The 27,513-nt window shown below is 40.9% G+C and overlaps 5 protein-coding genes across 8 annotated transcripts in view; 3 read left to right on the top strand and 2 right to left on the bottom strand.

The window, feature by feature from the left end:
* Nucleotides 1-5,719, bottom strand: part of tbl3 (transducin beta like 3) — a 40,482-nt gene extending 34,763 nt beyond the window's left edge. Inside the window, exons 1-10 of one of the 2 annotated variants that reach the window (XM_077532697.1) lie at nucleotides 4,664-5,719; nucleotides 4,505-4,556; nucleotides 4,284-4,379; nucleotides 4,159-4,206; nucleotides 3,915-4,056; nucleotides 2,653-2,737; nucleotides 2,370-2,540; nucleotides 1,758-1,833; nucleotides 1,475-1,571; nucleotides 1,172-1,392 (exon numbers count right to left, since the gene is read on the bottom strand). In XM_077532697.1, coding sequence (XP_077388823.1) covers nucleotides 1,172-1,392; nucleotides 1,475-1,571; nucleotides 1,758-1,833; nucleotides 2,370-2,540; nucleotides 2,653-2,737; nucleotides 3,915-4,056; nucleotides 4,159-4,206; nucleotides 4,284-4,379; nucleotides 4,505-4,556; nucleotides 4,664-4,695 — 1,020 coding nt within the window. In that variant the 5' untranslated portion in view covers nucleotides 4,696-5,719. The remainder of the gene's footprint in view (nucleotides 1-1,171; nucleotides 1,393-1,474; nucleotides 1,572-1,757; nucleotides 1,834-2,369; nucleotides 2,541-2,652; nucleotides 2,738-3,914; nucleotides 4,057-4,158; nucleotides 4,207-4,283; nucleotides 4,380-4,504; nucleotides 4,557-4,663) is intronic. The other variant, XM_077532688.1, reaches the window with a different exon arrangement.
* Nucleotides 4,839-6,025, top strand: LOC144026165 (uncharacterized). The gene is made up of 3 exons (XM_077532751.1): nucleotides 4,839-5,065; nucleotides 5,138-5,365; nucleotides 5,479-6,025. Exons 1-3 carry the CDS (start codon nucleotides 4,936-4,938, stop codon nucleotides 5,709-5,711), a joined length of 591 nt encoding a protein of 196 aa, XP_077388877.1. The 5' UTR covers nucleotides 4,839-4,935; the 3' UTR covers nucleotides 5,712-6,025.
* Nucleotides 6,026-6,185: 160 nt separating this feature from the next.
* rnf151 (ring finger protein 151) lies at nucleotides 6,186-9,151 on the top strand. 3 transcript variants are annotated; one of them, XM_077532729.1, is made up of 5 exons: nucleotides 6,186-6,841; nucleotides 6,973-7,019; nucleotides 7,382-7,551; nucleotides 7,626-7,722; nucleotides 8,567-9,151. In XM_077532729.1, the coding sequence occupies exons 2-5, from the start codon at nucleotides 6,993-6,995 to the stop codon at nucleotides 9,002-9,004; spliced, it is 732 nt and encodes a 243-aa protein (XP_077388855.1). In that variant the 5' UTR covers nucleotides 6,186-6,841; nucleotides 6,973-6,992; the 3' UTR covers nucleotides 9,005-9,151. The 3 variants fall into 3 exon arrangements, with proteins under 3 accessions (XP_077388855.1, XP_077388845.1, XP_077388864.1); XM_077532719.1 differs by having other exon boundaries at nucleotides 6,186-7,019; XM_077532738.1 differs by lacking the exon at nucleotides 6,973-7,019.
* A 1,173-nt stretch (nucleotides 9,152-10,324) lies between these two features.
* On the top strand, nucleotides 10,325-13,485 carry rps2 (ribosomal protein S2). The gene is made up of 7 exons (XM_077532707.1): nucleotides 10,325-10,443; nucleotides 10,728-10,865; nucleotides 10,956-11,045; nucleotides 12,204-12,311; nucleotides 12,402-12,735; nucleotides 13,178-13,269; nucleotides 13,354-13,485. Exons 2-7 carry the CDS (start codon nucleotides 10,731-10,733, stop codon nucleotides 13,438-13,440), a joined length of 846 nt encoding a protein of 281 aa, XP_077388833.1. The 5' UTR covers nucleotides 10,325-10,443; nucleotides 10,728-10,730; the 3' UTR covers nucleotides 13,441-13,485.
* Nucleotides 13,486-15,008: 1,523 nt separating this feature from the next.
* Nucleotides 15,009-16,658, bottom strand: ndufb10 (NADH:ubiquinone oxidoreductase subunit B10). Its single transcript, XM_077531184.1, has 4 exons — nucleotides 16,423-16,658; nucleotides 15,580-15,718; nucleotides 15,261-15,400; nucleotides 15,009-15,153 (listed from the first exon to the last, which is right to left on the bottom strand). Exons 1-4 carry the CDS (start codon nucleotides 16,568-16,570, stop codon nucleotides 15,062-15,064), a joined length of 519 nt encoding a protein of 172 aa, XP_077387310.1. The 5' UTR covers nucleotides 16,571-16,658; the 3' UTR covers nucleotides 15,009-15,061.
* Nucleotides 16,659-27,513: the final 10,855 nt, after the last annotated feature.

Consider the following 27,513-nt stretch of genomic DNA (forward strand, 5'->3'; position numbering starts at 1 on the left):
TTTTTTGTTTTTTTTATGCTAGAGCATACAGAAGGCTTTGATGCAGCCTCTCAACTGCAAAGAATGGTTGCAGAAATGGTAGTTATTACACAAACGGCCAGCAGGTGCCAGCAGAGCAAAGGAGATCAACCAGGGCCAGCTAGAAAAAAAGCTAATTACTTAGAATTTTAAAAAGATTTGTGAAAACCGATGAAACTTAGCTCTCTTCTAATGCTTACTTTATTTTCCTGATGAAAGAAGAGACTTTAATCTTTCTTTTCATAGGTTCCATGCTTTTATAGCAATTGAACACAATATTCTGTGGGCCTTCCAAAATCAGTCAAAATTCAGTAAAACAGCCGGGAGCGAATGGGATTGCTTCTGTGAAAATATCTGGGAGTGAATGAGTTAAAAGTCTACACAGCCAGCCTTGATAAATAGCCAGGTTTTTATGATATTAAAAAAAATGAAACCATGATACTGGTAAATGATTTTTTAAAAAATTCGACCATTAATATGACCTGTACAACTCAACTGATTTTTTTTCTTTTCTTAAGAGAGAGTGATAACTGAAACAACGTGATTGCAGAAGTGTGCACACACTCTCACTACTGAGATGTGACAGTGTTCAGAATTAACATTCAAACTTACGTAAAATGGCAGTCAGCAGACACCTGCCACCAATTAAAATCATTAACTCAAAATATAGTTCAGATGTTCAATAGAGAGACTAACTGGTATTTTGAACTGTTCAGAATTCCCTCCACCTTGTCTAAGGCCAAGTTTTGATGACAGACAGACAGGCCAAACACATGATGCTGCCACCATACTACAATGCAGGTCATTTGGTGATCAGCAGTGCTGTGTTTCTTTTGAGACAAACAAAAATTTCCCCGTTGGTACTATTGATCTACAAAAGAAATCTCCCAAACATGGGGAAATTTGTTGACAAAAAACTTTTTATATCCTCTGCATGTTATCATTTAAAATCACTGGGGATCTTATTGTGACTCGACTAGTAGACCACGAAAAACAAACTTTTCGAAAGCAAACACAAACTGAACCCGTTAGATTAATACCCTCAACATGATAGTCTTAAAGGGAAAATTTGTGCACCTCTTGTGTTTTTTTTTTTTTTTTTTGCTCTAATTGATTAACTTGAGTAACCAGATTCATGTAATACATGGCTCACCTGTTGCTGTGTGCTGAGAGCAGGCAGCTGGTATAACACGATGTTGTGCTCCGCAGTGACCGTGGCCAGCCTGGCGGAGGTGGCCAGGTGAAACAAGTACGTTAGGCCGCGGGGGTTGTCATCCGGCTCCTTGTCCTCCTCTGAGGAAGGGCCGAGTGTGGACGGGAGGACCTGGTTGTAGACACAGCGGGCCGTGCTTGCCTCCCATACTCTCAGCAGCCCTGCATGGGCGAGTTGCAAATAGTTTTGATGTAATGGTAGGAAAATACTGTAAAGACATTTAGGGCCGGGTCAAAGATGAACCTTTGCTGCCAGCTGTGATGAAATGCAAGTCTCTGTTCTGGACTCCTATTTGAGAGAGGTCTTTTTTCACAGGCAGAATCACAATGCCCTCCACAGCCTGCACACCAAGGTAACACACATTAAAGTCATCAAGCTGCAGCATAATATGTAATTTTAAGATAAACCAAGATATACTGTAGGGCTGGCTGGGCAATCTATGGAGAAAATTTAATTATGTTGATATGTCTTGTTTTATCTATTTATTTATTTATTTTATAACATACAATAGCTTCCACAGTCTTACCTCATAGACGGGTACAGTTCTCTTAGCTGTCCGGCTCTTCAGATCCCACACGGTGCAGATTTTATCTCTCCCTGAACTACATACAATAAAATGTGGACAACACACATACACACACACACACACACACACACACACACACACACACACACACACACACACACAAGTGACATTACAAAACAATGCACAAATATAGAAGATGGCATTTCAATCAAAAGTGAAAGAGGTCCAGTTCAGGAAAATGTCTTCAAGCCCAGGTCGGGAGCATCCTTATAGGTCAAGCATGAAAACGCTGACCTAAATAATTATTTTAAACACAGTTCGAAAAGAAGTAACTTTCACAATTAACTGGAAAATCTAGTAAACACAAACATTTGTGGGGTGCTGTATTTCTTACCGGATAAAATTAATTTTCAAAAATACTTAAAAAAAAAAAATGAACAAATACTAATCTCGACACAGCTTTAATCTAACTTTCGTCACAATTTTCCTACTGTACAAAACTGTTCACTGAAGCTGCTTTGAAAAAACAATTTAATGAGCCAAGTCATGGAGTGAGAGGACTGACAATGCATGTGAGTTGAGTGTGTATTTCTACGCATTCAGGATTCGTACCTGATCATGGTGTCACCATCAGGACTGAAGCTGAGGGAAGTGACGGCACTGTAGTGGCTCTGAAGCACGCACACACACTGGCTGGTGTGCAGATCCCAAAGCCGGATGCCGCAATCCAGAGAGGACGAGAAGAGCTGCAGACGGTCAATGTCTGGGTGGAACTGGACCAGGCTGCACACATATGATTGATGTTGATGAGTTAAAGCATTAATGAAACGAAGGCATCGCATACATTTATGGAAAGGTCAGTAAACCAGTTACTAAAACAGTACTTCACACTTACTGTACAACACCAGAAGAGCCTTTAAGGTTATGTGTGCAGTATTGCTTCACCACATCCCAGAGCTTGATAGTGCCGTCACAGCCACCTAAATGCAAAATTAGGACAATTTGTAAACCGCGCAGTCCCTTTCAAACAGGAGTAAAATGAGTGCAACAAGAAAAATAACAGGGCCCGGTTGTTCAATTCTCGGTTATTTTAACCACTTTTTTACCCCTAACTGCCAGATGAATTCCTAAACCGCTGTGAACTAACAGACCGTTAAATATGCGTTGTTGAAAATATGGTTAGTCATGCTGTTAACGGCACCGTCAGAGTTAACCGTGCCGTTTATGACACCGGTTAGCACCAATATATCCCACAATTCCTCTTTGTTTACTTCGAGGTCTGCGAAAGAAATGAATACTATCCAAACAACCCCTGGCACTCGTCAGAGGGGGAAAAAAAAAGAAAAGAAGCAGCTGGAACTTTTCTGCTGAAGAAGAAAATGTAATTCAATGAAGCAATTTATGAGTTTTTGTGAAATAATTTTTTATTTTTTGTTCATTATATATTTTTTTCTACTGTGTATTTTCAGTGAATATTTTGCGGAATATTTTTGTATTTTTGCCAATGTTTTTATAGCATATAATATTGCATACTTTTGTATGATTTTGTTTCTCATATTTTTGTCAAATGTTTTTTGTGTCTAACATATTTGTAGTTTTGACTGATTTGTATTTTTGTCTAATTGTAATTATTAATATTTGTAATAACTGTTTTAAATTAAAATTAATTAAAAACTAATAATTATATTACATTTGAATTTATTTCAATAATTAAACACCATTCACAGTGTTGCTGTCTGTTTGATTATTGATGTGAAAGCAACAACAAAAATCACAGGTAACCTCTCTTTGGAATTACCTCCCACTGAAAGTAGGGCAAGCCCCTCTGTTCATTTTACAAGTTGTTTTTTTTAAAAAAAAAAAAGAGATATTTTTATTCTTTCTCTTTTGATTCAGCATGAGACTTGGCAGGGTATAACTGCTAAGTGGTAGTGTGTGCACAACTCTTCTTCAGAATAATCACCAATGTCAAAGTCAAGCCCTCAATAGACTCACTTTTTCTGGCATCATGAAAGCAGCATTAGCCACGAACGCGTTAACCAAACTGGTAAAAAGTTAGCAACAGTCTTTAGGTGTGTTAACTTTAACAGCAAGTTACCAGCCGGAAAAGATAGAGTTCTGAACAACCGGGCCCACATGTTTATTCTTAACGCTGACCTGTGGCCAAAAGTGTGGAGGTGCAGTCAAAAGTCATGCTGGCTATCGGAACAGTGTGTATGGCCTTCCAGGAGCGCGTACACTGCGCTAGCCTCCAGTCCCACTGCTTCAGCAGAAGCGCCCGGCTGGCTGTTACCAGCATCTGCGGAAGGACACAAACACTAATAGTGAACACTTCTACACAGGAAAACACATTTTTGTTTACTATTTACGAAGAAGAGAAAAAAAAAACACGCAAGCATACCTCATCATCACAGCTTAGCGCAAACGATGTGATGTCCTCTTGATCATCCTGCACAAATGTGATAGAAATCATAAAGGTAAATGTAAGATCACTTGCACTGGTACTATTAGGATGTGCTGCCTTACATGCTCAATGCTGTGGACGATCTTCCCAGTGCTGATCTCCAAAACATTGACACGAGAACCACACGTGCAAAAGATGTATTGTTCATCTTTGCTGATCTGTCAAAGAAATAAAAACGTGAGATGGATGATTTGCTGCTTTGACTGAATTTGAATGGAAATGTGTATGTTTATCATTCTCCTAAGTAAATGTTGATATTCGAATAAACAACTTGACACTTTACCTGTACTTTTCCTCCTTTATAGAAAGGCTCGATCTTACTAGAAACAGCATAACTGTAAAATGATAACAATTTGTAGAAGACAGTGAGTTGTTGCAACGATTAGCTTAGCTTGGCTCATCGACTGGAGTCAACGAATCGTACAATGGGACTCAAACTTACTTTGTTTTGAAGTGAAAGTCAATATTCGCCATGATGTTTGCGACACAAGCTTTAACCGGTACACTTTATCGACTACGCTTACTGAAGTTGAAGATTTGTTAGCCCGCACGTTGGCTCCAGCAAACACATCCTACCCGCATGTTGATAGGTGAGTCGCAAGGAATATACGTCATCAGACGGTTGGTAACTACGTCATATTCAAGCGTTGCGCGACACTACACAACAGTCCCTGGCCCAAAACCAAAATCGTGGTGGAGTTGTGAGAGATTACGATGGAGAGTAAAATTATCGCCGCTGTTTCCGAGCACCCGGAACTTTATGATACCTCCTGCTGCGAGTATAGGGACATTGCGAAAAGAAATTTGGCCTGGATAACGGTGAGCAAGGAAGTTGGCCTATCTGGTATGTATGTCAACACACTGATTGTCTGACTTGATTACCTGTGATGTTCATACTTCTTTTTTTTTCTGTCAGTGGAGACAAGCCGCAGAAAATGGAAAGGCCTCAGAGACACTTACCTAAAGCAAAGAAAGAAGGAGCAAGGGAAGACCAAATGGATGTACAGCCAGGCCCTATCGTTTCTTGATCCCTTCGTGGTCAAGAGAGAGGCGAGTGGTAATATGGAGCAGTGGGGTGACGGAAATGTGACCGCGGAGGATGAAGTGGCAGGAGTACCACAAGAAAAAGAGAATTCAGAGAATGGTAAATTTTTCTCCATGACTACAAAACTATTCCATACTTTGTTGTGCTTTGATTTTAACAAATATACCAGCTTTACAAACTTGTATCACAAATGCTGTTTGCATTTCATACAGGAAAGTGGAGATATAGTAGCAGCGCTGCAGTGTGTGAGAAGGATATGAAGATACAGCAGCAACTATTTCATCATCTGAAGCGGCATGATTCCTCTGCTCCAGCCCCGATACCCTCAAAGGATGAGCTGTTCCTTATTAGCCTGGTTCCTTCCCTGCAACGTTTGCCATCCCAGCAGAAGGAACGTGTCAAATTTCAAATTCATAAATTAATTTACGAAGCCATAGCTCTGTAAAGTTAAATTTGGAATGATTCATGCCTGGGTGATAGGCAATGTTTGCCAGGAAGGAATCAGGATTTATTAGTAGTTTATGGACCTCTTTGGATTCTCATTTTTGCCATGGAACTTTCCTGTTATGTTTTTTAAGTTTTTTGTTAATGTGTAACGTTGACAATGTATGTATTTTTTATTTTTTTGGGGTTTTGTTTTGTTTTGTTTTTTTACATCATTTTTGCAAGCTACTTTGGTTTTCTCTGCTTTGCTTCTGAACTTCGTTAACTGTTATGTGGTTGCAGGTTATGGAAGTAAATCTAACATCTGAGTTTTAATTTGAATTTCTAGGACTGACTTCTTTCAGCATCGAAATCCAACGTAATAAAATTAAACATCTCAAAATATTCAGGTGCAAAATATTTGTGCAGAATCCAATGATCAACTCATCAGCAAGCTATGCAGAAGCCTGATAACGATCCTGATCATGAATCAGGTGTGTTGGTGGAGAGAAACATGGACAACAGGCTGGACAGCCCTATCGAGAACTGGACTTGGGCACTCCTGATCTAGCCTGTTTTCCATGTATCCCTATTTCAACACAACTGATTCCAATGATGAGCAAGCTCTAGAGAAGCGTGATAATTATCCTCACCTGTATAGTGTATTATAATGTTGTTTTTCTATGTCTTTTAAGAATCCAGACCAATCTCAGGTTGTCCATCTTATTTATTTATTTATTTTCACGTGGATGGGTAAAGAGCATCTGAAAATGGCTGCCACTATAGCCTATGAGATAATTGCTCGGAGTCGTGAATACATAACTAAAAGTCGGGTGAGGAATTTGGTCCTTCCTCAACTTACAAAATGACGGTCGCCTTTCTTATACAATTTTCTTGATTGCTAGAACAGCAGGGAAAGGAAACGACGCGCTGCAAAATGAATGCCACGCTCCTCCCATTGACTGTGCACTGTTGTCATTTGTATGCATCGGCTCACACGGTCCCTCTCCCTCATGTTGTGTCAGGAATGTTCACGTATGCGTGTTTTGTCATGATAACGCGGGTGTGAACGCAACGCCGTGACATGGGTCGATGTGGAGTGAAGTTGCTCTCCTGTGATGGAAACATAACGCAGTGGAAACTAACAATATGGTGAGTACACCGAGAAAAAAAAGTGCATCATGAACATTCTCTTATAAATTCGATTTATTTTAGCTTTAATTCTCTATCTGAATACGTATAGCCACTCATGTTTGTGTGTTCTACTTTTGTTTGTTTAAGAGGCACTTGTAATCAAGTGAGGATGAGCATAATTCGTCCAGCAAACAATGTGAGTCATATTCTACATGTGTAATGTACATGTCTTAAAATAAAATGGAGAACAGTGAGTGATACTTCACAGTCAAGTGACTTTTTGTAAAAAAATAAATGTTGCCATCTAGCTTTTATGCTGACATTTCTAATGTCGATAAGGGATGGGAAACCATAAGGTCTAATTAAATAATCTTAAATTTGGTTTCAAATTTCAGTATTTTTTTTTCAATGTCAAATTGTTCTATTCAAATTCAGTTTCTCAATGCAATAATTCCAAATAAACAATACAAAAACACGTGAAAATCTGAATGTATTATTGTGAATAATTTGGAGACAAATGTCACCCCATATAAAATCTGTTGTGTTGTCACTCACCAGACGGATGCAGACGTGTCATCGCAGAGCGGCGGCTATGACGTGGAGCAGTTTGTGGACACTCCAGACTACGACGTCATCTGCACCATATGCCAGGGGGTGCTGCGGTGCCCGGTTCGAGCTACGTGCCACCACATCTTCTGCAAGAAATGCATTTTACAGTGGCTCAAGAGGTACAACCTTAATGTGGAGTACTTGCAAATGTTTGAAAGCAGCTGTTGAGTCACTGTTGCTTTGTCCTTGTTAGACAGGAGACTTGCCCATGCTGCCGAAAGCCGATTAACGCATGCATGATCTTTGTCATGTTTAAACTCGGCAAATCTATAGGACGCATGAAGATAAAGGTAGGCATTATGAAGACACAGTATGCTGCATATCACAGATTTTGTTATTCACTCATAAATGAATTGGAGAAAGTTGTTCAAATGAGATTTAGATTCATGTACAGTATATTTATTTTCTCCATTGTGTTACAATGGATGTTACAAAATAACTTACCATTTTGCTTGATAAATTAAGTTTATATACCATAACATAAAGCAGTTTAAGAAATCCTTTATACCATTCAATACATATAAACAACAATTGTGTAGGTTGGTTGACTGAACTTAACACAAGCACTTTCAGTACCATATGGTGAAGAAGTCCATGCTTCAACTCTTTGGACATCACAAAATTAAAACAATGCCAAAGAAAAATTGTGAAGGTAATCCTTATTTGTGTCGTGTATAGTTATTGTTATTGGTGATAGTTCTGTGTTACGTAACTGTATCTTTATCCTCTGTAAAAAAATGACTTATTGTCAGGGTTGTCAAAGGCTTTTCGTGTAGTTGTGAAAGCCTTCTTCGTTTGTCTTTAATGAGACTGTATTATACTGCCCCCTGGTGGCCCACGCACACAAACCGCAATGAATTGGTCATAATTCACAAACGTCTTTACATTCTATCATTCATTCTCCAAACCACGTATCCTCAAACTGCATCGTTATTATGAGTTTAGAAAATCCAATATATCGAATATTTTCCTTAATGCATTTTATTTAGGTTTTTTTTTATTATTGTTTTATTATCAGAAAACAATGTAAATTGGTGACAACCAACTATAAATATTATAATTAGTAATTATGCTACGAAAGGATTTATTGGGGGAAAAAAATCAAATTATTTAATCATGTGATGTCTTTTACAGTGTAAGAACGAGATCCGTGGCTGCACAGCGACATTCGCCCTCTCTGAGCAGTACTGTCACAGCTTGAACTGTTTGTTTGAGCTCATCCCTTGCCCATACCCTGGGTGCCGGGCACAGCTCCTCCGCCGCGACCTGGAGACCCACGCGCGCCACTGCGAGCATTGGCGCCAGCCGTGCCACATGGGCTGTGGTACCGTGCTCTCCCACCGCACGCGGGCTCAACACAACTGCTACATGCAGCTCAAGTTGCAGTACCAGGCTAAGAGCAGAAACCACGGGGCCATCGCTGCCGCCCTGCAGAGGAAGATGAGGAGGATGCAGAACACCATGGCGCACATGAAGAGGCAAATCGGGCTGATATGCGAAGGTCTACAGGTGATGGATGAGCTGCACAAGGTGGAGGAGGACTTGGGAGAGGGCAGCTCCAGATCCACATAGCTGAGGGAAGAATGTGTTCATTTCATTGATGTTGTGTGTTGGAATATACAGGTAGGTTTATCATCACATTATATTGAGAGAATTTGTAACATTTTGTGCTGTTTTTAGATATTTATATTGTAAATAAAACAAGGATTACTAATGCAACTGTTGTTTATTGGTTATGGACTAATGGAAGTTGGATTTGTTTTTTGTTTTTTTGGGGGGGCGGGTACATGCAAAAAAACAAAACAAAAACAATGTGTGTTTCCAATAATATGTCTTGTTTGGACACTGAAATGTTTATTTTTAATCAAGAAATGAAAACATGTTTAATCGCTTTCAAAGTTAGGGATAGCAATATTCCATCCATCCATCCATCCATCCATTTTCTTGACCGCTTATTCCTCACAAGGGTCGCGGGGGCTGCTGGCGCCTATCCCAGCTGGCTCTGGGCAGTAGGCAGGGGACACCCTGGACTGGTTGCCAGCCAATCGCAGGCACACAGAGACAAACAACCATCCACGCTCACAAGCACACATAGGGACAATTCGGAGCGGCCAATTAACCTGCCATGCATGTCTTTGGAATGTGGGAGGAGACCCGAGTACCCGGAGAAGACCCACGCGGGCACGGGTAGAACATACAAACTCCACCCAGGAAGGCCGGAGCCTGGACTTGAACCGGAGTCCTCAGAACTGGGAGGCAGACGTGCTAACCACTCGCCCACCATGCCACCCTGATGGCAATATGAACTGTTTTTTTTTTCTTTTCACTTTTTACATTCAAAATATTATTTTCAGTTAGTTATTTTTGGATAAGTAAATCAGAATGCCTCCAGTACCCCTGTGAGGAGCAAGCGGTTAAGAAATTGGATGGATGGAAATCAGAATGCCAATTGCACACATCTTGGAGTGGCCTTTTATCATCAAAATCTTGATAGATTACACCTGTGATTATAGGTTATCTCAGAAAAGGAGAAGCGCTCATGCTGATTTGTAAGCTATTTAAGACAAATGAGCCTTTTGTATATACAAAAAGCCTTACATTTTTGAGTTAAGCTATGAAAAATGGGTGCAAGAATAACTGTTGCCTTTATGTTTGTTTAGTGTGTATTTTAAATGGCTGGTTATATAAATCCTAATCAAGTGAGGATCAAATATGCAAAATTAAAACAAAACAAACCAATATATATATATATATATATATGTGTATATATATATATATATATATATATATATATATATATATATATATATATATATACACACACACACACACACACACACACACACACAAACAAAATTCGTTCTTTTGTGTGCTTCTTAAGGTTGTTGTAGCGAAAAGTTGCCACTACGGGGCAGTATGTTACGAGATCTTCTTTCCAAATATCGCGATGTTTCATTTGAATAAAAGCTGGTGGGCCCTCAGCCCGGCCTTCTTCCTGTATTAACGATCACGTAAGTACACTGAAGTGCACACATTTGAACGCATAATCCCCCTAAATCTTACACATCCTACTCTCAATCTTATTACTGGCTACTAGAATATAACTGAAACGTATATTACTTAGGAAAACTGAAGATATTCTTGAGCGTTTTATACATTTTGAGACGTCATCGTTATTCCTGAATATGGCGGCGGAACTCGTGTCCTTTATTCAATAAAATGCCGAATAGTTCAAAGTAGCCCCGTACTCGTTTATTTTTATGCATCGAGTAATGTATGGCGTTTTATTCCACAGCAAATGGCGGACGACGCCGGTGGTAGGGGAGGTTTTCGCGGAGGTTTTGGCCCTGGTGGCCGCGGTCGGGGCCGTGGACGCGGCAGAGGCCGTGGAAGAGGACGCGGTGCCCGGGGAGGCAAGGCCGAGGACAAGGAAGTGAGTGGAACATATTCTACATGTTTAAATATGTCTATTTACATGGATACACACGAAGAAGTTGTTTTTAATGTAATATTTACCTTGTAGTGGGTGCCAGTCACCAAGCTGGGCCGCCTGGTTAAGGACATGAAGATCAAGTCCCTGGAAGAGATCTATCTGTACTCTCTGCCTATCAAGGTAGGTTCTATGTAATCTTAGTTGATGAAATAAAGAGCAAATTTTTTTGTCTTTGCTAATTAGCTTTCAGAAAATGAATTAAAATTGAAATTAGTAGCTTCATAACATAGAGTCAGGCATGGATACAATCATTTAATTGGGGGGTACACTAGCCAATTCGAACAGTGATGGCACAAATATGTAAAGTATTTATGGTGGCCAAATTTTTTGTTTGGTAGGGTTGTATTTTGAAATCTCCTTTTGTAGAACTCAATCATTACGAGGCCTTTTGGACGTCTCAGAATTAAACAAGACAAAATATGATGTAGTCTACTTGTACACCACCGCAAACTACAACCATCCATCCATCCATTTTCTTGACCGCTTATTCCTCACAAGGTTCGCGGGGGTTGCTGGCGCCTATCTCAGCTGACTCTGGGCAGTAGGCAGGGGACACCCTGGACTGGTTGCCAGCCAATCACAGGGCACACAGAGACGAACAACCATCCACACTCACACGCACACCTAGGGACAATTTGGAGCGCCCAATTAACCTGCCATGCATGTCTTTGGAATGTGGGAGGAGACCGGAGTACCCGGAGAAGACCCACGCGGGCACAGGGAGAACATGCAAACTCCACCCAGGAAGGACGGAGCCTGGACTCGAACCGGAGTCCTCAGAACTGGGAGGCGGACGTGCTAACCACTCGCCCACCGTGCCGCCGCAAACTACAACCATTATATTTTATTTTTAACTAGTTTTAAAACTTCTCTTAATGGTGATTTGAAGTCGTTAGAGACCCCTGAGCTCTTCAGATGATTTATTTCTTTTGTATAGTTATTTGATTGTCCATTGTGGGTATTGCATTCGAGACCCACTGATGAAAAATGAGTTGTCGTGAATGATAACTTAAATATCTACATGCTCCTTTTAATTTCGCTGGTTTCTTGCTGTCATGTCATTTTGGATTTAATAATGTCCAATACCGATATTTGTCAAAATGCTGACTATCGGCCTGGCCGATTATTGGCCTATCCCTACAGTAGAATACAGTGCATTTAGTACCTCAAAGTGTTGTTCTTCAATAAGAATGACAGCATTAGCTGTTTTGACAATTGACTTGTGCTGTTATTTGGAGGCTTCAATCGCAAACTACGTCTTTTCTTGTAACTTTCCAGGAGTCTGAAATCATCGACTTCTTCTTGGGGTCTGGTCTCAAAGATGAGGTGCTGAAGATCATGCCTGTCCAGAAGCAGACCAGGGCTGGTCAGCGCACCAGGTTCAAGGTGAACCCCGTCACACCCATTTGAGATGTTTTTAAAAAAAATTTTTTATCTCCACCGTGGAGTGAATGTGAGCATTTGTTGTCTTAACAGGCCTTTGTTGCCATCGGCGACTACAACGGCCACGTGGGCCTAGGAGTCAAGTGCTCTAAAGAGGTGGCGACCGCCATCCGAGGCGCCATCATCCTGGCCAAGCTGTCCATCGTGCCCGTCAGGAGGGGCTACTGGGGTAACAAAATCGGCAAACCCCACACAGTGCCCTGCAAGGTGACGGGCCGTTGCGGCTCCGTGCTGGTGCGTCTCATCCCAGCGCCCCGTGGTACCGGAATCGTGTCGGCTCCCGTGCCCAAGAAGCTGCTCATGATGGCCGGAATCGATGACTGTTACACATCTGCCAGGGGCTGCACTGCCACACTCGGCAACTTCGGTAATTTTAACTATAGTGAATTCTCGTTTGTTGCTGGGGTTAACGGTGAGACTCCATGTACAGTGGTGCCTTGACTTGAAAGTTCATTTTGTTCAGTGACCCACACATCTTAAAGTGGTATTTTCCATTTGAAATCAATTCAAACACGTTGATTTACTTATAAGTTGAGATACCACTGTAACTTAACACTTGTATTTGGGTTAGGTGTCTTCTCTTGGAGCTCAGCTTTCTTCTTGCTCTGCTCAGCTTCACCTCTGCCCATGGTGTGGTTGTCGTTAACTGGAGATACAGAAAGGGGCGTGTATTTATTTCATGGCAGAATGACTCACTGTGGTCTCTTCTGGTCCTCTTACTGGCGCTCAACACTCTCCTTATTAAGCTGCTGCAGGGCAACGTCTTTTAAAAATCACGTTTGAAATGAATTCTTGTCCCTCCCATACAGCCAAGGCCACCTTTGATGCCATCTCCAAGACTTACAGCTACCTGACTCCTGACCTTTGGAAAGAGACAGTCTTCACCAAGTCTCCCTACCAGGTCCGAAAAGATCACTCTTTTCAATGCTGACTCTTAAGTTATAAATACATTTTCATTCTGACTGATTTAATATTTTCCCCCCAGGAGTTCACTGACCATCTGGCCAAGACCCACACCAGAGTGTCGGTGCAGAGAGGACAGGCCGTTCAGGCAGCGGCTGCCTCCACCTAAGCTTTTGTGTAGCAGAGCTGTTGAAATAAAAGTTCTGGGAAAACATATCTTTGTGCTTAGTCTGTCACTCAGATTGAGAGCTTTTAAGTGCAGGAAATTGATTTTTGAATCACTACTGCCACATGTGGCCTAAAAATGAAACTGCACACTACTTTCTTCACATCCACATAGGGTGAGAAATTCACACCCGAATCCAATCTGCAAGTTATTGGCCAGAGGCTTGCAGGAGATGGCTATTGTAAAGATGTTTTTAGGCAACTTTAAACAAGGTCAAAGATAAATAGAGTATATGATAAAATGCCACCCAATTCAAAAACACATGCCTTCGGGTATAATAATAAAAAAAAAAAAGTTATTTCTTTCACATACAGTGTTTGCATCTGTTTGAGTTTTCTAAAATGCCAAATTTACTCACTTTAATATTCTAATGATACAAGTATGTGAAGGCTGTGCTCATGTACCTCTGCAAGTCTTCACATTTTGAAATGATCACATCCAAAATATTGCAATGAAATCGCAATGTATGATGAGTGGTAAGCCTATGATTTACTTTTATGGCCCTTGATGTCTACATGATATCTGTGGGTCCCATGTTGATCATTGGGTGATCAGTGTACTACAGTATAAAATACAAGCATCCAAACTTAAGAACATTCTGTCAAACAATGGGTTAATTTGAGAAATAAAAATGACAGCTTTCTGTTAAAGGTAATAAAGCAAATAGTTTGATATTTGTCATAATTTTGGCGTGGTTCACAGTCCTGTATCCCACAAGAATAGTTCCGGTCCTCTTCATAATTGAGAACCAAAAGGAGCAAAGATGACAATATTTTAATAAACAGTGATTTCATTGTCATAATCATGAGTGTAGACCTTGACACAGAAGTGGATGGAAAAAAAAACGTTGAAAATGAATTACCTTTTATTTCTCTATAGACAAATTGTGTTACTATTTTGGTTGTAAATACACGATACTTTGCAGATCTAGAAAAGCTCTACACTACAGTATATAAAACCAGTTTCTTAGTGGCAGTTGTCAGGTGTGTCATACTGTTAGGGGATGTGGGTGTAGCAACTCCCCATTTTCAACCCAACAGAAGTGGGCCAGGTCGAATATGTTTTGTATGCTGGGTTCAAATATTTTTTTGTATGCCGAGGGCTGCTAAAATAGGGATGACCATAAATGGCCCCTAGGCTGTAGTTTGGAAACATAAGCTATGACAGCAAGGACTATACCTAATATAAATGTGTTTTGAATTGCAAAAATGTGATTCTAAATCACCTTAAAGTACTTAAGTCACTCAAATAAACCACTTGAAATATCTTCCATCCATTCAACATTTTTAAACACCAAATTTTACATTCAAACTTCTATCATTTGATAGATCTGTACAATACTTTCATCATTGCCTTTCCAGAATGGCTGGTGGAACATCTTCACATACTGTATCTGTACATGTAATGGTGTCCTTTTAAATTTAACTACCGTACCAAATGATTTATTGAACTAGAAAGACTAGCATGGTTTTTGTATACTGTACTTAATGGTAAAAAGAAACCCTACAACATTGATTTAAACTCTTTATTTTACAACTATTACACATGATCGACAAAAGGACTGTTAAGCATTCTGAGTCTGGGCTGCTTCCATCATCCTCTCCTTTTGCTTCATCAGACATTTCCTGGCACTGGCATATGCTCCGAGGTCCCCGTCTGGGCCAAGACATGCACATGAAATGATTCTCAAGGTAAAAAGTCTACATCGAATGGAGTTGAGGAAAAATGTTAGTGAAAGTGAAGTCCTAAAACGAGAAACTTACAGCGTGACTGGAAGTTCTTAGAAACCTCGTTGAACTGCTCTATCTCCTTAGCACAGTTCTGCTCGAAGCTGTTGCCTTCTCTCTGATGGCAGGCCCCCATACGCTCCTGCATTATCTTCACAATCTCCTTATCCACTTTGCTGAGGTATTACAACAATAATAACAGTTCATTTCTTGAACGGTACCAATCAGAATTAAGCATTAAAAGCAGAATTTTTAATACCGCTGTTGTAATGGGATCTAAATCAGCTTGTGTGAGTGTACCAAATGAAGTTTGCAGTTCATGTCCATTTTGATTGAACGCAAGAAATCATCTCACATGTCTCTCCTAAACTGCATATCAGCCTCATAGTAGCACAGGTAATCCCCCTCTTGGCACTGGGTCATGTCGGGAACGCGGCGGAACTTCTGGTGGTAGTAGACCAGCTTGTTTTTTGCCTGAATGCTGCTAACAACACCTGAAAGAATGTTTAAAAACAAGGGGTGTCATGTGTATCCCATCCAATGACTTTGTGTGGTAGCAATTTGGTACCGAAACAAATAATTGCAAGGTGGAAACTACTGCCCATCTGTTGTTTTTTGTTTTGTTCAATGTTAGTTTAAAAAAATATATATTTTTCTTGTTTGGTCTGGTTAGGTGCAATACAAATTAATTAATTACTACTGTATTTGGCGTGCATACTATACGTGTCGTTGGTGATCCCCCCCCTACTACATTAATTTAAATTTTTGAAGGTGAAACCCATTTGTTTCTTTCTCGAATTCCCTCAGGATTACGAAAAATAGAAATGCTTTTATGTGAAAATCCCACGCTAATTTTCTGTTATTTGGAATAAACCTGATCCGTTTTGTGTGTGACTTTGATAAAAGCCACAATCATAGTGTTTTAAAAACTGTTCTTATATGTAATATAATATGTCTATATAAAATGCTTTTCAATATACATTGTGGGATACTGTACGACAAAATGGCGTGGTGATTAAGAACACAACCTAAACATTAAAAGGCACTCACCGCAGTTAAACGGCAACAAAACTGTAATTCATGACAGATTTTACAATGTAGATTCTCTTAAACAATACGTTCATAGTTCGCGTCAATTTCGGGCAGCAGTAGCCGAGTGTTGTGCTAGCAGCCAGCTAGGTGTGTTAGCTTCGTTTACCTCTAAATGTGGTGACAGGCAGGTCCACAGAGTAATAGAAGACTTTCTGCAAAATCACAGCCGGGTTTGGCAGAGCCGTCTGTTTATTCACAACAGGAGTCTTCTGAGGAGGCTCTGGATATGCATCCTTATTAAAATCGGACGGCATTTTGCCTGCCTTGAATAGATGCAGGAGAAATCCGACAATTCGACCTCGACGGGTCTCCTCTCGAGGTAGCGCATGCGCATCAGGGAAAACGTAATGGGCGGCGAACTGGAGGTCAGTCAAAAATTGTTTTATGGACACGTATTGCCTAATGTTAGTGTAATTTAGGCTTTTTAAAACAGTAGACGTTGCGTATATTATTTTTATATGTATTGAAGGGTAGATAATTCATCCACGGAACTTTGGGACGATGAGGAGTTTTGGGTGGGAATGTTTTGTTTTGTCGGACTGAACGGAAGTACTTTTTCCTTTTTTTTTTTTTAAATTGAACAAACAATAATAAAAAGTAAAGTATAACAGCCAGGGGGAGACAAATACACAGGAAAATAAACTACTACACTATATATATATATATGTTTTTTTCCGATGTATTTGTCTCCCCCTGGCTGTTATACTTTACTTTTTATTATTGTTTGTTCAATTTAAAAAAAAAGGAAAAAGTACTTCCGTTCAGTATAAATATAAAGTTTTACTTGCTTTCTTGTTTGTGGTGTGTCCAATAGATTTAATATATTGTTTGACTTCATTTTCAAACACGAAAAAAATATAGGTCTCTGTTTAACATATCCATCCATCCATCCATCCATCCATCCATCCATCCATCCATCCATCCATCCATCCATTTTCTTGACCGCTTATTCCTCACAAGGGTCATGGGGGTGCTGGAGCCTATCTCAGCTGGCTTTGGCGGGGTACACCCTGGACTGGTTGCCAGCCAATCGCAGGGCACACAGAGACGAACAACCATCCACACTCACACGCACACCTAGGGACAATTTGGAGCGCCCAATTAACCTGCCATGCATGTCTTTGGAATGCGGGAAGAGACCGGAGTATCCGGAGAAGACTGGTTAACATATCGACATTGTGTAAATGCCATTTTGCCAATTTTAGAACAAGATTGATGAGATAAAATGCCTTTTTTTTTCTTTACTTCCAGATAGATAATTATTGAACCAAACTGTAAAACAAAGAGAAAGCTGCAGCTCTATAATAATGAAAAGAGAATTTTAAATATCTTTCCAAAATTTCCCAGAAAACAGGCAATCCCAAAACAAACGAAACATATCTTCTGGAGAATCTTCACAAAACGAGAAGCCAGTGTTCATATTTTTTTCTTCATCCGCTGTAGAAAAACTTTACATAGATAACATCTATGAATTATTTTAAAAGACACTTCTTTCACTTTGTTATTGATTAAGTATTTGGAAGGTAAATTCCAGATTTTGGTCCAGTCAAGGTTATTGATGTAATTGGAGAGGCAACATCTTTCTAAAACAATTTTCATACATTGCAGTTATTGTTCAGTTTATGGGAGAAACAAATAGCACCAATTTCAGTTTTTGTTGGAACAGTAGATGGTAAAGTTAGGCTGAAGTTGTAACCAACTAAACCTCTAAACAACATAATAACACCAGCAGGAATTGCATTTACAATGGTATTAAATTCAGAAACAGAATTCACAATATCATACTTCAAAATAAATTTCTGCTATGTCAAAAACAAGCCATTCAAATGAAACAATTGACCAACCAAAAGAATAATATGAGAGAACCAAGAGGGATAAAATAAGGATTTCCGTTAGACAATATCTGCATTGTTGCATAAATAATATCTATGAGGTGAGAAGTTTTGTTTATAAATCAATGACCATGAAAGAAGCATCCATTTGTGAAAATTAGACAGTCTAATGGGAAGTTTTTGGGATGCTGCAGTTGCAAAGCAAAAGAAAATTGAAGCCTAGAAAGTTTTTAAGTTTAGAAAAAATACAATTTGGGATAAAATTCCAAATTGAAAATGGGTTCTTTAAGAATTAAGTTGATTTTGAAAGTATCACTTAGAGTTTGAAAGTCCAAAAAGTTAAGGCCACCTCTATTATAGGAGTTCAGTATATCATATTCTTTAAACCACTGGAAGGTCTTGCTACAGCTCAGTTTATGGGTGTTGGAAATCTTCTCATATCCTATGTTATCTATAGCGACAGTTCTTTTTTTCTTTTTTTTCCCCAGAGAGTTCCTTGCCATGAGGTTCCATGTCAAGCTTTCAGTGACCTGTATGAGAGCATCTATCTGTAAAAACTGTAATTCCAAATTTACATCTGCTCCCTAGTCGCACCTGAGACCTTGTAACACTGAGTCACGTGACAAAAGGGAGGAAAAATGACTAACTGCTCAATTTGGACATTTTCACTCGCTTTTTTTTTTTTTTGCCAGGGATTCTGTATTTTGAGTTATTTTGAGGGAACAATAAATTTACACTGTTGAATCTGTACACTGACTACTTTCTATTGTGTCAAAATTCATTTCTTCAGCGTTGTCCTTTGCATATATATATAAATATAGTTAAATATCTGCAGAAATGTGAGCGGTGTACTCACTTTTGTGAGATAATGTAAACATGAACATATTTGCCTACAAAGGATACACATAATGGTCCCAATATGTGCCCTATACAGCCCTGTTTAAGGAGAATAATGCCACAGGTAAATTGACCTTTAAATATACAATTTTAACACTTTTTTTTTTTTTTTTCTCCTGACGGTGCACCCTTTCTGACAACATCCACATAGCAGGCCAAAGGAGGAGGCAAATGGGTCCCATTTTTATTTTATTTTATTTTAGTTTTTTTTTTTTTAATATGATCAGGCCAATGATTGAACCCACAACCTCCCAATCTCAGGGTGCACACTCTACCACGAGAGCACTCGCCCTTCCAAGCAAGGTCCGAAATCGCTTTTCCGTCCAAATCCCAGATCAGGGTCTTTTGGACCTGTCCATTTGAATTAATTCAATCGTTAATGTATTAGCATCCACCTATCATATGTAAATGCAGCCGCTACATGCACATTATGCTGGAATGTACCAAGCAGGGTCCGATTGGCCTTTCACTCTTCAAATACCAGATCAGGCCCTTTTGGCCCTGCACTTTTTAACAAGTCGTTGTCCTATCAGTCAGCCACCTATCATATGTAAATCCCACCACTACTGAGCCATTATGCTGGAATGTGCCCGAGTGTCGCACACACTAGTGTTCAACTGATACTTATAAAAGTCTAGTCATGTGCTATATTTATTTTACTATTTTCAGAAGAGTAGACTTTATTGTGAATGTAAAGTATAATCTTGCCTGATAATTGGGGATGGCGCATTTGCACACTAGTGTGTGCTGTTTTACAATTTTACTTTTGGAAAAATAAGATATTTCTCACAATTTATTTGTGGGTCCTAGTATAACATTGTATATAACAAGTATAACATTGAACCCATATCAAATGTAAAACTGAAGTGAGAGGCCAACACAGTTTGTCATTTCTTCCTGTGATTTATTGATGATGCACAGAATTCAAACAAGAATTATCAGCTTTGAAATCACAAACACAAATGCGCTCTATACTGCAAATACCATATAGTACCACATTATGCTATGCCGTCTATACTGCACAGCCCTGACACTTCCAAGCCTTCTCTCTGCACTTGCCACAAGTGTACCTGTAGCATTCATCGCAGCGCAAAGTGGCATGATTACTGCCACACTCCCTTTTGACCTGGCATTTGGCACGCTTCCCAGGTTCTGGCGTTGCAGGTTGTTGTTGAAGACGGTTCTCCACGCTGGCCTTCTTGGCTCCCATATGTGAGTGTGCCAACTCAGATGCAAGGTCCACCAGAAATTAGACCCGTCTCTCCGTCACGCCATTGCATGCCTGATACAGCATGTGAGCATTCAGCGCTGCAATGTCCAGCATGTTGTAAAACACAGCGACAGACCAGCGCCGTGTTCCTGCGCGCACCGTGTATTCCCGTACCATATGGTCCATGACATCATCATATTGTAGTCTGTCACTGTATTTGGCTTCTTCTTGCCAACGTCGTCAGTCTTCACAATGCCATGCATGCTGCTAAGGATGCGCACGGTCTTCATACAATTTGGGGCATACAGTGTCAGTGTTGCATCAGATGTAGAAAACACCTGAGTGCTGTACTGCTGCCGGCCCGAAGTCTGGTTGGCTGATGGGGGCAGCTCCCGGCAAACCTTATTTATTGTTCCAAGGAGGGTAGTCTTCCGTCGGAGGAGTCGTTCGGTGAGTGCCAGAGATGTGAAGAAATTATTCGTCGTCACAGTTCTCCCTTCGTCCAGAAATGGCTCCATAAGCAACATCACCACTTCTTCTCCCACTCTCACCCGGTTGGTATGGCTGTTTTCTGTGTCAAGACAGGGGATCATGTTGCAAACATATTTTGTCTTTGAAATATAAACTTAACCAATGCACAAACACGGACCATTACTATTGGTTATTGAACAATGTGAGCTTTCAAATACTATCCATCCATGCATTTTACATCCATTCTCGTACCAGAAGGGAATACACGTTGCGCACAGGAACTAGTGTTAATTTTATTCACCATTTTGAAATTTTGACTCATTGGGGTATATGCCACGGAAGAGGCGGGACTGTTTTTTGCACAACAGTTTGTTTCCGGTTCGGTTTGCGACGTGTGGGCTGCGTCAAAAATACTTGTGCTTCTGACTTTGTGCCCCTGGGTTGCGCGTTCGCAACGCGGACCGGAAATAAACTGATGTGCAAAACCACGTCCCGCCTCTTCCGTGGCATAGCCTATACCCCCGTTGTAGTCCAGTTTCAATAATCGCAATTATGATTTAATTAGTGAAACGCAATCAGGTTTCCTTAAAGATAGACTTATTCATAATAACATTAGACTGGTTTTAGACTTAATAGATTATAGTGATCTAATTGATGGAAACAGATGGATTTTTTTTCTTAGATTTTTATAAAGCATTTGATTCTGTTGAACATCCTTTTATTTTACAAACACTTTCTCATTTTGGTTTTGGTGAAAAATTTATAAGTGCCATTGGTATGTTGTATAATGACATAAATAGTTCTGTTTCCTTAAGTCATGGTACATGTAATAGATTCAATATAAAAAGAGGTATTAGGGATGTGGTAGTTCTCCCCTCTTGTTTATAATGGTTGCAGAGATGTTATCTGTTCTAATTAAAAGTAGTGCTATTATGGGAATCAACATAATGGGCAGACAAATAACAATAAGTCAACTAGCGGATGACACCACCCTGTTTTTGAAAGATGAAGGCCAAATTCCTATTGCTCTGCGTACGATTGATTATTTTTCAAGAGCCTCTGGTCTACAACTAAATTTAAATAAATGTGAACTTTTTGCCCTGAAAGAACAACCTCTGCAACTATTATATAACATTACGGTTAAGACAGAAGTGAAATACTTGGGGATTACTATAACAAAGGACAAAAAAATATCTGAAAAGTAGAATATTTGTGATAATATTAACAAATGCAAACTAGTTTTGAATCGATGGTTGTAAAGAGATATCTCAATTTTTGGGAGAATATTGTTGACCAAGATGGATAGTCTTTCAAGATTAATATACCCAGCGTATACCCTGTCTATTCCACCCAAATTGATTCGAGTAATTGATACCATGAACTTCAATTTCATTTGGAAAAATAAATGTCATTATATAAGCAAAAATGATATGATAAAAAAAATTCCGAAGAGGGAGGAGGAAACGCCATAGATTTTGATACTATGAATGGTGTATTAAAACTTAAATGGTTGAACTAGTTGCTCAACAATATTTGCTCTATTTGGCATAACATACCTAACTTGATTTTTGAAAAATTGGGAGGAATTCACTTTCTCTTAAAGTGTGATTTTGAGTTGGATAAATTACCGGTGAAGGTTTCTAACTTCCACCAGCAAGTACTATTATACTGGAAACTAGTCTTTAAATATAATTTCACACCACACAACAGTCCAATATGGAACAATCATTATATAACCATAAACAGAAGATCTTTTTGTTGTTGTTGCAAAAACTTTTTCTAGAGGTATATGGGCGACTGCCCATCTTTTAAATGGAAGGAAGTATTCTACAATATGATGTTTTTTTGTGACAAATTCAATGTACTAAGAAAAAATACAAGCAAATTGTGAAAGCTATACCATCATCTTTACTAGCTATGAAGCAACAAGATATGTATTACTCAAACATTACCCCCAATTTGAAAAATCTTTGGATAGAAAGTATTGATTTTTGTAATCCTAAATGCAATAACATAGTTTTAAGACAGTATTTACAAAAATGTAGTTGCACGGTCCCTGTAAAAAGGAACTATTTTCTAAAAGGTTTCAAAAAAGAAGAAATTAAGAAGATCAGATGTAATTATCTATCTTTTCCGATCCCATTCAAGATGAAGGAAATTCAATTTAAAATTTTGAACAAAATTTACCCAACTAAGGAATATCTAAAACATAAATTCAAAATGGAAACTGGGATGTGTGTTTTGTGGAGTGGACAATAAAGACTTGGATCATCTCTTTTTTTTTCTTGTAATGTAATTCAGAGGTTTTGGAAGGATTTTTGAAGATTGGCTACAACACAAGGGTATTCAATTTGCTGTGCTGTCGATGAAAGAGATCCAATTTGGAATGAATATTCACGATAGGAAAATTGACTTTGGTTTCAATGTCTTGCTTGTAATGAGTAATGAGTTTATTCACAAATGTCGTTTTTAAAAAAAAAAAAAAAAACAAATCCTAGTATGGCTCACCTGAAGAATGAGATCTGTCTCTTTGAAAAATCGTTAAGGTTTATGGATCAGAAAAATGCCCATGCTTTCGAAGTTTTTTTGAATGACTTTGATTTAATTTAAAAGATTTATGGCTTATGGGAACCTTTTCTTTTGTCAATTTGTGACACTTCCCCTTGTTCTTTATTTGTTCGATTTATGTGTTTTTGTTTCTATTTTTTTTAAGTGTATATTTCTTGAAGTGTGCTGTAATCGACTTGTGATATCTAAATACATGCAGGGGGGACACTTATTAGTTGCCGTAGACTCGCTCTCCCAGCCTTCTCTCAGCTCTATGGGATCAGGAATAGCCATCTGACGACCGTCAACGTCAATCTTGAGCAGAGATTCGTAATCGAAATTGACAGTCTCCTCTTCCTGCTCTTTTGTTAAAACATTTAGGGCGTTCTGTAATAAGAATGCCCAAGCCAGCGCCACAAGTTCTTTCTTTCTCTTCCCCATAACACTGCACCCCCGTTTCTTACAAAACCCCTTTAAAAAAAATCCACTTTACAACGCTCAAAGTAACCGAACTCTGCGTTATACGCCGCAATGTTTACCGATCTGGGTAGGCATAACCTTTGACCGGGACCAGCATGCCTTGCGCGCTCTGAGATTCCGATTCGGCTTATTATGCTTCTTAGTTTTTATCATAGTCAACCTCATCCCGTTTTTATTTAGTCAATTTTTAGTCGACTATAAATCGAGCATTTTAGTCTTTATTTTACTCCAAGAAAATATCATTTTATTTGTCTAGTTTTAGTCAACAAAAAACTGTCAACGTTTTAGTCTAGTTTTAGTCAGGACAATCATTTTATCCCTGTATTTTTATTTATTTATTTATTTATTTATTTTTGTCAGCAGATTGTGGAACATTTCGGATCTAAAATATTTCACATACAATTTCCTCTCATTTTTTTGATGAAAAACAACTTCACACACAATTACAGTGGCTTCAATGTCACCATGCTATGAGATAGAAAGTGACACGAAGCGAGGAGGTAGGACTCAGACGCAGAGTGACAGTTGGCCAACAAGGCTGCAGCTTTAATCAATTCGAACCAAAAACACCTCTCAAGGAGGGAAAAAAGGCAGAACAAAAAGAGCTCCAAACTGGAGAATAAACAAGGGCACTCAAAAACAGGGACAACTAAAGGCGCTCCGCTAGGGAGGAAAACAAGGGGCAAACTAAGGGCGCAAGACAAGGCAAGGCAAGACATCGAACAAGGACTGTGAAACAAGGACTGTGAGGACGCTTCCATGCACTGAGATGTGACACTTCGGCAACGGAGGGGAGAATGCAGGTGGCTTTTATGTCCGGGTTGATTGGGAACAGGTGGTGGTGATCATGGGCGTGGACCGGTAATCAGTGAGCTGCAGGAAGGGTAAGTGACCTGGGATGAGATGAGAGTTAGTAATTTCAAAATAAAACAGGAACCTGACTGTGACAAATAAAAGCTTGACCCGCCACTCTGGTGGCGGCGTGACAGTACCCCCCCCTCAACGGCCGGCTCTCGACGGCCCAGGAATCTCGGGGTGTTCATCATAGAATTCATCGATGAGGGAGGGGTCCACGATGAACCGGGCGGGCACCCACTGCCTCTCTTCTGGCCCGTAACCCTCCCAATCCACCAGGTATTGGTGTCCCCGGCCCCGCTTTCTGACGTCCAACAACTTTCTCACTTTATACACCGGGCCCCCCTCCACCATCTCCGGAGGGGGCGGCGCAGGCTCGGGCGGGACCAGGGAACTGTCCTGGACTGGCTTGACCTGACTCACGTGGAAGGTGGGGTGGGCGCGGAGGGATCGAGGCAGGCGAAGGCGCACGGCGGCAGGACCTATGGTCTTGGCAATCGGGAAAGGCCCCACGAATCTAGGGGCCAACTTTGGACATGGTACCTTGAGGTGTAGGTTCTTTGTGGACAGCCAGACTCTTTGACCTGGCTGGTACTGTGGCGCGGGCCTCCTCTTCCGGTCAGCAGCTCTTTTCATTCTGTCCCCTTGACGCTGTAGTGCCAGTCGAGCTGCTGACCAGATTCGGCGACACCTGCGGACCATTGCGTGGACCGAGGGCACTGAAGCTTCCTCTTCCAGGTCCGCGAAGTAGGGAGGATCGTAGCCGTGAACACACTTGAAGGGCGTGATACCTGTAGCAGATGTGGGGAGAGAATTGTGCGCGAGTTCGACCCATACCAGATTTTCGCTCCATGATGATGGGTTTTGGGAAACCAGGCACCGGAGTCCTGTCTCTAGCTGCTGGTTGAGGCGTTCCGCTTGTCCGTTGGCCTCCGGGTGGTACCCGGAGGTCAGGTTTGCCTTGGCCCCTAGAGCTTTGCAAAACTCTCTCCAGAATCTTGACACGAATTGAGGTCCGCGGTCTGACACAATGTGTCGAGGGAATCCATGGACCCGGAACACCTGGTCAATCATGACTTCTGCAGTACGTTTGGCTGAGGGTAGCTTGGAGAGTGGGATGAAACGGACCATTTTTGAAAAGCGGTCGACAACAGTGAGAATGGTGGTTTTACCGTGTGAAACGGGAAGTCCAGTGACAAAGTCTAATGATATTTCGGCCCAGGGTCTTGAAGGTACAGGGAGCGGTTGAAGAAGGCCCATCCGTGGTTGTGTCGATGTTTTGTTTCTGGCACATACTGGGCAGGCTTTGACGTACTCCTGCACCGAGGCCTCCATGGAAGGCCACCAGAACCTCCGGGCGACGGCAAACAGAGTCCTGCGGTTTCCTGGGTGGCAAGACAAACGAGCGGTGTGTGCCCAATGGATCACCTGAGCTCGCAGGGTTTCTGGTACATAGAGCCGTCGTGGTGGACACTCCTTGGGAGGGCTCGTGTCTTTGAGGGCCTCCTTGACCTCCTCCTCGATTTGCCAGGACATCGTGCCTATTACGCAGTCTTTGGGAAGGATGGGTTCAGGTTCGGTCACAGTGGTATCAGGATCATGAATTCGTGATAGTGCGTCGGCTTTGATATTCTTGCTTCCGGGTCTGTAGGTCAGAGAAAAAGAAAATCTGTTAAAAAACAAGGACCACCTGGCCTGTCGGGGGTTTAGTCTTTTTGCTTGGCGCAGGTACTCCAGGTTGCGGTGATCTGTCCATATAATGAAAGGGTGTTCCGCGCCCTCCAGCCAGTGCCTCCACTCTTCTAGGGCGACCTTTACAGCCAGCAATTCTCGGTCTCCAACGCTGTAGTTGCGCTCGGCCTTTGAGAGTTTCCGAGACAAGAAGGCGCAGGGGTGCACTTTTCCATCCTCCTGGTTCCTTTGGGATAGGACGGCTCCGACGCCCAGATTTGAGGCATCTACCTCGACAATGAACTGGCGGGTAGGATCGGGCACTCTGAGTATTGGAGTCTCTGTGAAACGTTTCTTGAGTTGGTTGAATGCGGTATTGGCTTCCGGGGTCCAGGCAAAGCGTTGCTGTGGAGAGGTCAAGGCATGGAGTGGAGCTGCGATGGAGCTGAAGTTGCGGATAAAGCGTCTGTAAAAGTTGGCGAATCCCAGGAATTGTTGCACCTTCTTCCTGGATTCAGGTGTGGGCCAGTCCCTGACAGCGCTGACCTTCTCCGACTCCATCTCGACCTTGCCCGGGGATACCACGAATCCCAGAAATGAGATGGTGTCGGTGTGAAAAAGGCTCTTCTCAGCCTTTACATAGAGTTGATGGTCAAGCAGGCGTTTCAGGACTTGGGTAACGTGGTGCTGGTGGGTCTTCAAGTCCGGTGAGTAGATCAAAATGTCGTCCAAATAAACATATACGAACTGGTCGATGAAGTCCTTGAGCACGTCATTAATCATGGCCTGGAAAACTGCTGGCGCATTCGTGAGTCCAAAGGGCATGACTAAGTATTCATAGTGGCCTCTGGGAGTATTAAAGCCGGTCTTCCATTCATCCCCTACACGAATACGGACGAGATGATAGGCGTTTCGAAGATCTAATTTGGTGAACACCTTGGCTTGCTGGAGCTGGTCAAATACTGAGGACATCAGAGGCAGAGGATAACGGTTCTTGACTGTGATTTCATTCAAAGGGCTGTAGTCAATACAAGGACGTAACGAACCATCCTTCTTGCCCACGAAGAAAAAACCAGCTCCAGCTGGCGATGACGATGGCCGTATAAGTCCTGCTTTCAAAGACGTGTCGATGTACTCATTCAAGGCTTTGCGTTCGGGGCCCGAAACCGAGTACAATCTCCCCTTCGGAATGGAAGACCCAGGAATCAGCTCAATTGCACAGTCATAGGATCGA

Source organism: Festucalex cinctus, chromosome 1, assembly GCF_051991245.1.
Source record: "Festucalex cinctus isolate MCC-2025b chromosome 1, RoL_Fcin_1.0, whole genome shotgun sequence".
In the NCBI taxonomy this organism is placed as follows: Eukaryota; Metazoa; Chordata; class Actinopteri; order Syngnathiformes; family Syngnathidae; genus Festucalex; species Festucalex cinctus.

Excerpts from the sequence above, each read along its gene's own strand:
- LOC144026165 (XM_077532751.1), top strand. The coding sequence starts at position 4,936 with ATGGAGAGTAAAATTATCGCCGCTGTTTCCGAGCACCCGGAACTTTAT. Across the intron at positions 5,066-5,137 it reads CAAGGAAGTTGGCCTATCTG|TGGAGACAAGCCGCAGAAAA; the intron begins GTATGTATGTCA and ends TTTTTCTGTCAG. Across the intron at positions 5,366-5,478 it reads AAAAGAGAATTCAGAGAATG|GAAAGTGGAGATATAGTAGC; the intron begins GTAAATTTTTCT and ends CATTTCATACAG.
- rnf151 (XM_077532719.1), top strand. The coding sequence starts at position 6,939 with ATGTTTGTGTGTTCTACTTTTGTTTGTTTAAGAGGCACTTGTAATCAA. Across the intron at positions 7,552-7,625 it reads ATTTTACAGTGGCTCAAGAG|ACAGGAGACTTGCCCATGCT; the intron begins GTACAACCTTAA and ends TGTCCTTGTTAG. Across the intron at positions 7,723-8,566 it reads TAGGACGCATGAAGATAAAG|TGTAAGAACGAGATCCGTGG; the intron begins GTAGGCATTATG and ends TGTCTTTTACAG.
- rps2 (XM_077532707.1), top strand. The coding sequence starts at position 10,731 with ATGGCGGACGACGCCGGTGGTAGGGGAGGTTTTCGCGGAGGTTTTGGC. Across the intron at positions 11,046-12,203 it reads TGTACTCTCTGCCTATCAAG|GAGTCTGAAATCATCGACTT; the intron begins GTAGGTTCTATG and ends GTAACTTTCCAG. Across the intron at positions 12,312-12,401 it reads GTCAGCGCACCAGGTTCAAG|GCCTTTGTTGCCATCGGCGA; the intron begins GTGAACCCCGTC and ends TTGTCTTAACAG.
- ndufb10 (XM_077531184.1), bottom strand. The coding sequence starts at position 16,570 with ATGCCGTCCGATTTTAATAAGGATGCATATCCAGAGCCTCCTCAGAAG. Across the intron at positions 15,719-16,422 it reads GCCTGTCACCACATTTAGAG|GTGTTGTTAGCAGCATTCAG; the intron begins GTAAACGAAGCT and ends ACATTCTTTCAG. Across the intron at positions 15,401-15,579 it reads ATGCAGTTTAGGAGAGACAT|CAAAGTGGATAAGGAGATTG; the intron begins GTGAGATGATTT and ends GTAATACCTCAG.